We start from the raw sequence: 11,507 nt of genomic DNA, 5'->3' as shown, positions 1-11,507 counted from the left end.
TATCAGCTCCTGCTAAATTATTTAAAATAATTATCCATAAATATGTCTTTAATCACTTTCGGCAAGTTTTGTTTGACCAACAGCAAATATTTCGTCCGCCTGTTCTACAGTTTTCACTAAAACAGTGACAAAATCTCTCGATGCGGAATTCAAGTAGACGTCGTATAAAAAGATTTTGCGAAGGCCTTCGACAAAGTTTGTCATGGGTTATTATTAAAATAATTGTCTAACCTTGGTTGCTCGGATGATTTAACTCGGTTATTAGACAGATCGTAGACAGTTTGTAACCTATGGCGGTCGATTGTCGAAAGAATATTTTACCCCTTCGGGGGTTCCTCATAGGTCCAACCTAGGCCTTCTGCTCTTTATGTTATTTATTAATGGCATAAATACGGCATTTACAAATTCAAGTTTTCTTCTGTACGCAGATGATTTAAAATTGTATAAATGCATTCGATCTGTTGCGGACTCCTCTCTACAAAGTGATTTAGACTCTATGAATATAGGCTTCCGTTAACAGTTTATTCCTACGATGACTTTTGAGAGCAAATAGAGTTTTACTCTACACCTACACGACGTCTGTGATAAATCTTCCAACATGCTTTGTTATGAGGTACGCCTTTCACTTTGACGATCCGTCAGATATTCTTATCCTCTATGACGTGTGTGTATGTAATGAAATAATACAATTATTGTTTTCGACCATCGTGACGCATTGGGGTAACCTGTTAGGTTACGATAATCTTAATTCAATTTAAATAAATATAACAGCTTCACCTCCTCAATACAATATATAACTTATATACTTCTTTGATATATCAATGCCCCCGTATCGTTTTTTATCGAATATGATGTTAGCTTTCAGCAAATTCTTAATGACAATTTTCAACCTAATTGTATACTATTATTTTATAACGAGCCACCACTGTTTAATATACTTTCCACTTTAATAACATATATGTAAATTACTTTATCAATTAATGGAAATGTCACTCAGTGTGTATATTAAAATAATTATTTTCATTCACCTTAATACACAAGTGTTGACGGCTTAGTCTACTTTAAAATGAATAACAAGAACGTATTGTCTTTTTTAAGTTATACCCGGATTTTGAACACGATTTTAGGAACACGCAAAGTAAATGTTTCTAAAAACAACTTTGTCATACCAGGAAATTGGTATAAATTGTACGCTTTTACTTGGTGTATAATTATGACTGTATGTGGTGTGACCAATACATACATAATTTATTTTCTGGAGCAACCGAAAACATTTTACAAGAATCCAAACATATTTTTCAAGGGCACGTTGATAACAAACCACATATCTTCCATATTTATGTACAATGTTATTTCTCTTAAAAATATATTTATAAATCCAAAGAAGTCAATACAATTTTTGAGATATATGACTAAAGTAGATAGTATACTAGACAAATATGCTTTATTTGATGATAAAAGCTATATGTTGATAATCATACAAGTGTTTTTGATTTTATTCAAAATGGTTTACATACCCATGGACGTTGCAACGTGGTCTATTAATCCAACTTACATATCAGCTCATTTTATGGGTGTAATTACCGACTTAGAACTTATATTTTATACGTTCGAAATACACATGACTGCCAGAAGATTCGAAAGAATCAACCATATCATGTTACATTTCAAAAATGATCAAATGAATATACATATGGGGATTTTAAGCTATATGTGGGAGATAAACTCAAAGAAAATACTTTTTAGTGCTACAGAAGATTTTAATTCTTGCATAAGAGATCTCATAGATGTTTTCAACTATTTGATAGACATTATAAAGATACAAAATAAAATCTACGGAACTTTGGTAATGTAATTTTAATTCTATTCAATATATTGTTTGGATTATACATAATATTTTTTATTACAGCTATTTGCAATGGCCTTGAATTTTTTCTTTTCATTTCTAACGGTAGTTTACGCTATGCTTTATTTAAGTGAACCAACTCCTAATGTAAGATTATATATATTTACAATTATAATGGAAATTGTATTTCAATTTATATTTTCCCTATAGGTGAACATGTTATTGCTGATTTGGTTTTTACATCAAATTACAAAAATGGGTTTAGTTTCGGCGTTCTGCGATATTTTGCAGACTGAAATCAGTAGAACTAAAATATTGATAAATAAACTTGCAATATCGTCCGAATTAGGTAAAATATGTTTAAAATAATTAATATTGCTTAATCTGACCATTCATAATATATGTGATTATTTACTACTCAGTTGGTATATACCAACTGAGTAAGGCAATCTGATATAATGAATACCTACAAGTATAGACTGTAAGTCTGGAAATCGGTTACGTCTATATTAATTAATAATTATAAATTATTATGTCTAATATAATTTATAACCAATTGATGTCACTGCAGCTGGGGCTGGTTTTTTTATAATAGCGCATTTTTATAAATAAAAATTCGAGTGCCGCTGCCGGGGCTCGAACCCGCAACCTCAGAGTTACTAGTCTGAGACGTTATGGACTACACTATTCCGTCCTTATATCTTCATCTTGTTTTCGTGTTTTTACTGAATGAATTTGCATGTATGCATACATATATATTTGTATGTATTTTAAAATTGCAATATATTTTATACTTTTGGCAATCCTGACGCATTAGGTTAACCTGTCACGATGGTCATAATTTTAATAAATAAATAAATCTTCAGTTTCTAAAATGGTCTAATCAGCTTTTCTTAATGTTAATTAAGTGGCCTGTTTCTATATATTTTAAAAACCATTTTGTGCATTTTTGTAATAAGAATATATGTATGTGCTAAAGCGTATGGATATGTGTATACATATTTGAGTGTATGTTTGAATATGGATTGATATGTAGGATATGTATTTGTATGTGTATGTGTATAATAACTATTATATAACTCCATCATGATGCATTAGTAAAACAGTTGTCAAGTAACGATGGTCAGATTTCTATAAGATATAATAGATTTGCATCCGTGTAATATAATCAAAATGAGAGTTAATCGGAGGATTAAAAGATATTTATGCTATATGAACCAAATCTGATTTCTGGAAATATCCATTGAATGCTTACGTCATTTCCTTTTGCAGTTACTAAAAGAACAGACAAAGTTTTAAACATATTTTTATATTTAAAAGTATCAGATACCAACGTAGTATACTCTAGTCGCAAATATTTTGTCGCGCGCACTTTGTACAGGTCGCTACTTAAATCACGAAACTTAAATTGCCAAGCATCAGGCAAACCTAGCAACCATATTGATAACATTCATTGTGGCAAAATGTCTGACACAAGTGATGATGAGGCTATTATTTTTGCTTATTATCACTACCGAAGGAGAAATTATCGTAACATAAAATATTGAGTTTTCACTATACATAGAAAGAAATATAAACTGCAAATTGAAATAGGTGCTAAATTCCTAGCCTTCTTTAAGATGTCCAAAAATTTAAATATGGAATTAGTGAATCCATATTTAATGGATTTACTAATTCCACATATACACCATAGAGACATTCGTGGGAATGTGTTAGTGTTCAGGAAAGAAAAAACATTTCATTTAATCATTTAAATTTTGACATAGTTCATCAAATTGTTAGAGTATAACTTATGCTATCATAAAAATAAATAATTGGCACTATTTTTTTACAAATGATAGATTACCGTTTGACCACAATTTTGCCTGATGATGAGCAATTATTTTTTATCTGCCACAAAGCTCTTTCTTTGGACAGACCTACTTATCAAATTGTTTATGGAGTGACAATAAAAAATAGCATTGTATAATTAAATAAATTATTACAAAACATCGTAAAAATATACCTTACATGTTAAATTAACAACCATGGTTTTACCGTAAATTTTTTGTACAAACAATGATATTTCTCCACTTCAGAAACAAATTTATTATTTATTAATTGCTCCCAATCTTTAAAGTTGCCACAACTTGCGTGGCGAAAACCTTGCATTACTGGTCGTTCGAGACTCAAGTCGCCAACGAGTCGACAAAATGTCGGCGATACGTGAGCTCAGAACAAGCGCACTACAATAGTTGCTACAATACTCGTTGCGTTGTGTACGAAAAGCCTTAGACTCGACTATAGCAGTTTTTATTAAAAAATAATTTAATTGGTAGATTTATTAGTATAATAATAATAATTTAATTAGGCTGCAGATAATTATTATGTTAATTATTTGTAAATAACTAATCAAAATTTATTAATTACAGAGCCGGAAGATCACAGTATACTATTGAAATTTTCAAAATTAGCGAACAAATCCAAACATCAAATGACAGCCAACAGCTTTTTCAACGTCAATTTGTCATTTATACACAACTTTTTGGCTGTAATTGTTTCTTACATTATAATACTGAGTCAATTGTGTAAAACATCATAAATAAGTCGTACATTAAAAATAATTTATATATCACTTTTCATGTCAATGTCTGAGTAATATTTGTGTACTGAATAAAGAATAATGTAACCATACAAGCATTTCATTTTACAATACACAAAAAATAAAATTAAAAAAGCATATTAAACAAATTGAAAATCAATATTGATTTATTATATTAACATATTATACAATCACTATATACTAAATGTATTTGAATACATAATATTTTAAGCAACGACACCCTCAGCCTTCTCTTCAGACTCGTCGTCGTCTGAATCACTCTCTTCCTCTTCTCCTTTCTGTACTATTTTTTTGACAGGTTTTTTCACTTCAAGGTCTTCTTTTTCTCGTGATATATAAAGGAATGGATCAATCTTAAGAGAAGTTGTTTCAGGAGGCGATTCGATATAGCAACTAAAAAAAAAGTTTTTAATATTCAACTGCTATTATTCAATCAAATCAGGAATTGTTGATTAATACCGTGTAATAAAAAGTCCTGGTCGTTTAGGTCGAACCGAATTTATACTACTCAAGATTGCAGCTAAATTTTTTTCCAGTTCCAATGGATCCATATCGATCTGTAATTTATATAAATAAGACAATGTTTCGTTGAAGTTAACATATAAAAAAATACACTAACACTGCCGAAACACGTATTGATTACTCCGAAATTTGCTTGGAGGAAATCTTTCTTCGACTGCACTATGACACTGCTTCGAAATTTAGCCAACAGTTCCAAGAGATCACTACTGACCGATTCGTTTACGTCACTGGGAAACTTTTTCCTCAATATACCTCTAATAGGAAGCAAGTCAGGTAAAATATCCGGATGTGCAATAATATACTCGTAATCGATAACTTTGAGTTCACCAGCCTGAAATAAAAAATGTTTTATATATTGTCACAACACAATTGAAAAATGTCATAACACATTTAGTCTACTCTGTCGAAACACGCCCCTGATCTTCTGATTCCTATGGGTATACAGCAAACCCACACGACCGTGTATATAGACCCGACACACACGTCTCCACTACTCAATGACACCGCTACTTTACTCCAAGGATTTCTTCGAACACAGACTTCGGCCTCAACTTCTGTTGAGTATCACCTCCAGAACGCGCATTCGATACTGAGTACTGACAACTTTAAATAGGACCTACTGACGCAACCGAAGACCTACTATCGAAGCAACTATGACCTGTATGCTTCAGTTGGCATTTTAAGCCATAATTGAGACATAAGGTTTTGTTCTGCAACCCTCATTTTTACCCATTATTTAAATATAAAATTTATTATATATATTTTAAATAAAACCTTGTCTCTCCTGTGTTGCTCTGGAGGCCTTTTATATCCGCATCTCATAAGATTCTTGTCCAATCAGTTCACTGTTCTCAACATGGGGCGCACATTCCACCGGAGAAGCAATTTGAATGTTTTGGTGCATATCATTAATTTTTGTTATAAAGACGCAAATATCATTACAACACGTGTTGACATTTGCAAATTAAATTCTGTAATCTGTAAGGTCTATAAACTTATTTTAATTATAGTTCCTAACTCACCCCATTGCACAAAATGACACGAAAAAAATTTATCTGTATTCAAATGATTATTGGAAATTTTTTTTATACCAGATACTCATGATATTCATGTACCATTCCGTCTGTTGTGTGAACACTTTTTGACCAACGAATTTATGAAAAATGGTCATCTTGAAGCACATTTGAAAACAAAAAATAGCACATGTGTGAACTATGATTTGAAGCAATTTAAGAATATAAAGAAGAAATTTGAAAAAAGAAACACAACTAATTTAAAAGTTGAGAGCAAGAAAATTCACAATATAGATGGATGAATCTACTTTAAGAGACAGTGTGGCTGTATTGATAGATTATGTAAGATATGTTGACAATGGTATCTCCATTAACAACAATAAACTAAAATATATTTAGATAAAACTCGGATACCAATTAAAATATAACACCATGTACTGCAGATGGTGTTTTATGATGAACAAGAAATGCAGTTGTTTAAAATTAATGAAGGATGACAACCGAGACATGTTGCTTGTTGTACATTCACGTCAAAAGCAATAAAATTGTGTCGGCACCGTCGTAGTGGGAACACTCGTTACGGCACGATTTTATTGCTTTTGATCTGGACTGAAAATTCAATACATGGCAACACTGAGCAGCAAAGAAAATACGACTAATTATTAGGTAAATATTATGAGTAGATCTTTTTACAGCACGATTTTGTTGCTTTTGATGTGGATTTTTGACTTCTGATAAGGGACAATTGTTTTTTGCACTTTCCTACTGGTCAAAATTCGATTTAGATATACTTCGTGCGATTCTCACTTATTGTAAGTCGTAATATTATTATAAAAAGTCTTAATATGAATGCTACACTCTAGTCCAGGGGTTCCCAACCCCGTGCCCGCGGGCGCCATGGCGCCCGCGGACCGATTTGTGTGCGCCCGCCACTATTCGACCACAATAGAATTTTTTTTACAAACACTAATTAAAAATTTTAATTATTTTTAATTATTTGTTAAGCCTCTACACTCTCTCGAAGTTGTCCGAACCGAAGCTACAACTGAAATCGGCCGAGATCGCCGACTTTTTTCTGATTATAGCTCCTATAAGTGGCAAAAAAGGAATCTTTGACGAGTCAGGTGGTGCCCGCCGCCCTACCGATATTGTAAAATGCGCTCTAGGATACAAAAAGGTTGGGAACCTCTGCTCTAGTCTAACGCAAGTAATAAAAAAATACAGTTGTAACATAAATTAACGAACAATAATATTATAGTATTTGCACAGACGAACAAAAAAATCGTCACGATGTGGACTAAGGGTGGCTTATCAAATAGGTACTATTCTTATATAATAAATTCTTATATTATGTAAAAAAAATTAGTGAAAGAAAAACAAAAATGATGTTTAAAAATGTAATTCAAAATCATATCTTAGCAGGTAGCAAATAAGACTAATAAAAGAAATCTTCTAAACGAATATATGTTTTATAAGAGTTTGTAGCTAGAAGACTTCCTTCTGTAGCACCTACGAGATGGAATTATACATCACGTTTAAGTAACAATATAAAGGCAATATAAAGAAAACTTTCCAAATGGATTAATCAATAAAGTAAAAAATTCTATGGAACATTATTCGATTATATAAAATTAAAAAACGATCTTACAGTTGTATATTCGTGCTCTGAATTTGCACGAGTACATATTGTTTTTGTATAGTTATAATAAATAACATTCCTAGCACTTATCTTCAATTTTTGTATGTATTCTACACCTCAATTCATGCGAATACGATTTCTGCGAAATTTCGCAAAACATAATTGTGGTATGGCTGTATTTGATTTTTGTTAAAATATATCGTGCATGTTCATTACACTTGTATGGCATTTTCTATTTGTATAACAATGCATCGCCAATAGTATATATGTACATATGTCATTTATATTTGAAATGATACCTGAATCTTTCGGATTACATCCAATCCTCCGGCGTGAGTAGCTCCAGCCTCTATAGCGTCATTTTGCAATTGTTGTTCTTTACAAAGCACCAGAATGGTCCTGTCATCGCTGACGAAAAACGGATGAGGAATCAATACCGTTTTTACAATAGAATCCTTGATTCTAGTCTAGAACAAAAACTCATCACATACATGACTTTACACATTATATTACAATATATATGTACCTTTTTTTCTCCCTGCATATTTAATTCGATTTTTGCAAATAACGGTGACTTGGGTTCGTCGTACAATGTCGGATGGTAAATACAGCGAAAATTGTGAATAGCTTCGGATAAACTGTACTCTTTCCGACGAAAAATCTTGGTTAAGAAGACATCGTCGATTGCGATTGGTTTATGGTCATCGGTAGCGTGCAAATCAGTGTCGCCTCTTTTCTTCCTAAAATGCCAAAATAATAATACCCAACAACTTTGGCAAATATAATAAAGAAAAACGTACTTTTCAAGTAAAAGCTTTTTAGGCATAAATATTTTTTCTGGTTCGGGTGCTTTGGCCTTTTTCTTCTTTTTCGCCATTTCTCTATAACCTTTACGCGCTCTATAATCAACACTAGTTACATTGAAAAACCTCTGAGAAACATAAACAAAATGTATTATTTATACCGAATTTATAAATCAAATATTAAAAATAAACTTACAACAGAGTTAAAATTAACGACGGACGATTGGACCAACAGCGGTCTTATAACGCTGGGCATTCTCACTGAAAACGTAAAAAAAACATACTGTTAAAGTTATTATTATTGAATTATAATGCTCATCAAAAAATAATTATATATGGTTTAAGAGATAATACATAATCAATGATAAAGGTAGCAGTTTAGTTAGTTAAAACGATGAAATGATTAATTTAAAATATGTATTATATATTTACTTACAAAACAACGACGAATTCATTTTTATTTTTCTACGGTACGACAAGTGAGGTTATGTCCATTAGTCGTAAAGAGTGTAGAACATAAAAGCTGTTATTTTGACCATATAATATTAGTATCATGTTGTCTATGCATGTTCATATGTATTTAAAAAAAGCAAATTTGATTAGGTAAATGTATTTTTAATTAACAAATTAAATTTTTCAATGTATTTTATAAATAAAAAAAAACACATTTTTTATTTCATTTTTTTTAATTTCGCTTTTTCTAATTTCATTTTTTAATGACCACAAAATCACAATGCAACTCGATTACTTATAATTAATACCGTCGATTTGGATCGCAATTAAAATTTAACAACTTTATTTGGCGAATAACGATGAAAACTTTTGGGTGTGGCCTGCGAGGGTTTATTTATTTTGGTTATAACAAAATTTTTACCATTCGCAAAACAAACTAACAGACAATCGTTAATAGTAATATCCATCTTCTTCAAATTTTTATCGTTTAAAATGTGCGTAAATATGCTTTCATTAAACTCCTATCGTTTTTTGAGCAATGCAACGATGTAAAGATTTGGCAAGTATGGATATTGCTAATTCATGACTTGTTTTAAAATATAAGATTCAATTACTGGTATTAATTTTTTTCTGCTTTAAGAATGCAGTCAGTTAAACAAGTTAAAAATTTAAACAAGTCCGAACAAATAATTTGTGATGTGGAAAAATATTATTTAAAATTAATATCTGAACATGTAATAACTCTAGTGTAACACTTACAGCAATTTAAACAAGCATAGTTTATATAAATGGTGATTCAATTTCAGTTTCCAAACTTTAAAAATATATATATAATTTTTTTAGAATATTTTTTTTAATAATCGAACATTCGATGTTATTATTAAAAATAATAATAATTAAATGCCTGTCTTTGAACTTTTTGCAGTAGCTGATCCTTTCGGTGACTTTTTAGTACATTTTGTGCGGTTTATTAGCTATTACTTGGCGGATGTTGGTTTTTAGGCAATAAGAAAAGCCCAAAAGTCACGAACCCCGATGAATCGAAAATTCCGGGTCTTTGGCCACACTTTCACTTACAACAGTAATATTCTCAGCTGAAGGTACGCCACGATGATGCACAAGCCTTTCCATATCTCCATGGTGACGGGTGGCAAGAAGACACAGATTGAGCCATTGCAGTAATATTTTATTGAAAAGTTTATAATAGCTTACAGCTTAGAATTTTGGAATATGAAAGTAAACAGTGGACGAGGCACCATAGCAAATGTCCACCCATCAAAGTCCACTAACAGAATGAGCCGTCGTCACGTCAGTGCTACTAAAGTGGCGCTAAATTTTTGCCATAATAAAACCTATACATATTTAATAAAAATAAAATACAATTAAAATAAACTTCACTAGATGGCAATATAAAATATAAAAATTACAATTATATTTACTGAAAAACTAATTTTACATTTTTGTTCTTAAATTAATTGAAATGTGTTGGTTTTATTTCATTCATAAACCATTAAAAATAATTGTTTTTTTTATATTTTAAAAGACTAAATGGTGTAAATAAAAGCTTGTTGCACTTGTAATTGGTAAAATTTATTAAAATAATAATAGGGTAATAGCTGATTTATTTATAACTTAAATTTAAATAGTCATAAACGCAGTAATAATTTTACTTCTTTTTCTTATGTATAATTTGTCTATTGCCCAAATCATAGACAACTCCTTTGACAACTGCTGTCATTTTCATCCAACGACGCTCCGGAATGTCATTTTCGGTGTTTCAAAACTAATTTCTGACATAAAAACTCTATTAAAACTTATTACAAATGACTATTTATAACTTGTATATCTTCGATCGATATGGAACTTTGCTTTACTACGCTGAATGGAATCGGATAAAACAATCGGGTATCACAAGAGAAGAGGTAGTTTTTTGTATTAATAATCAATACTCTACATCATATTTCAAAATTAATTTTTAAATATTCAATTTTAGGAAGCCAAGCTTATGTATGGAATGCTTTTCTCGATCAAGTCATTTGTCTCAAAAATATCACCACTAGATCCAAAGGAGGGATTCTTAAACTACAGGACTAATAAATACACCCTAAATTATTTTGAGACACCATCAGGTCTAAAGTTTGTCTTGAATACGGACAATCAAGCTCAAGGGGTTCGAGACCTTTTGAGGAAGATCTACAGTCAGGTGTACGTTGAATACGTAGTTAAAAATCCGTTATGCGTAACGACAGAGCCGATAAAAAGTGAATTATTCAAAGCTAAACTAGATGCGTTTATCAGACAAACGCCAATATTCGCTCTAAAAGGCTTGTCTTCGTAATGGAATATACAGTCGTTAATATAATGTTATATCGTTTAATTTGTTTAATGTAAGATTTTATATAATAATACAATGTATCTATAAATAAACTATAGACCCAATAAATTATATATAAGAAGAAACATGTCTAATATTTTTATACTTAAATCAGGAGACTTTTAAAACCGGAGACTAGGTATAGAAAAAAATATATAAAAAATAATTTTTAATTACAGGCAGCAAATAAGATTTGCTGAAATTCACATTTACATTAATTTTTTTATATATAAAATCACTACTGCAAGTGTTCCA

General features: G+C 30.8%; 2 protein-coding genes across 2 annotated transcripts; one reads left to right on the top strand and one right to left on the bottom strand.

The window, feature by feature from the left end:
- Positions 1–4,567: 4,567 nt before the first annotated feature.
- Positions 4,568–8,969, bottom strand: mRpL1 (mitochondrial ribosomal protein L1). The gene is made up of 8 exons (XM_088185524.1): positions 8,862–8,969; positions 8,622–8,686; positions 8,423–8,553; positions 8,149–8,362; positions 7,922–8,089; positions 5,068–5,301; positions 4,908–5,005; positions 4,568–4,841 (listed from the first exon to the last, which is right to left on the bottom strand). The coding sequence occupies exons 1-8, from the start codon at positions 8,878–8,880 to the stop codon at positions 4,655–4,657; spliced, it is 1,116 nt and encodes a 371-aa protein (XP_088041650.1). The 5' UTR covers positions 8,881–8,969; the 3' UTR covers positions 4,568–4,654.
- A 1,608-nt stretch (positions 8,970–10,577) lies between these two features.
- Bet5 (blocked early in transport 5) lies at positions 10,578–11,338 on the top strand. Its single transcript, XM_088185712.1, has 2 exons — positions 10,578–10,800; positions 10,872–11,338. The coding sequence occupies exons 1-2, from the start codon at positions 10,702–10,704 to the stop codon at positions 11,214–11,216; spliced, it is 444 nt and encodes a 147-aa protein (XP_088041838.1). The 5' UTR covers positions 10,578–10,701; the 3' UTR covers positions 11,217–11,338.
- Positions 11,339–11,507: the final 169 nt, after the last annotated feature.

Source organism: Plectrocnemia conspersa, unplaced genomic scaffold, assembly GCF_051122295.1.
Source record: "Plectrocnemia conspersa isolate PC_06_02 unplaced genomic scaffold, ASM5112229v1 ptg000005l, whole genome shotgun sequence".
NCBI lineage: Eukaryota > Metazoa > Arthropoda > Insecta > Trichoptera > Polycentropodidae > Plectrocnemia > Plectrocnemia conspersa.
The sequence above is the reverse complement of the archived record's forward strand: the minus strand, read 5'-3'. Positions and strand labels throughout refer to the sequence as shown.

What these genes read in the sequence shown, in the direction of transcription:
- mRpL1 (XM_088185524.1), bottom strand. An exon ending in AAAAAGCTTTTACTTGAAAA is followed by an intron (nt 8,363 to 8,422) that starts GTACGTTTTTCT and finishes TTGGCATTTTAG; the next exon opens with GAAGAAAAGAGGCGACACTG. An exon ending in ATATGCAGGGAGAAAAAAAG is followed by an intron (nt 8,090 to 8,148) that starts GTACATATATAT and finishes TTTTTGTTCTAG; the next exon opens with ACTAGAATCAAGGATTCTAT.
- Bet5 (XM_088185712.1), top strand. Translation starts at nt 10,702, where the DNA reads ATGACTATTTATAACTTGTATATCTTCGATCGATATGGAACTTTGCTT. An exon ending in CGGGTATCACAAGAGAAGAG is followed by an intron (nt 10,801 to 10,871) that starts GTAGTTTTTTGT and finishes ATTCAATTTTAG; the next exon opens with GAAGCCAAGCTTATGTATGG.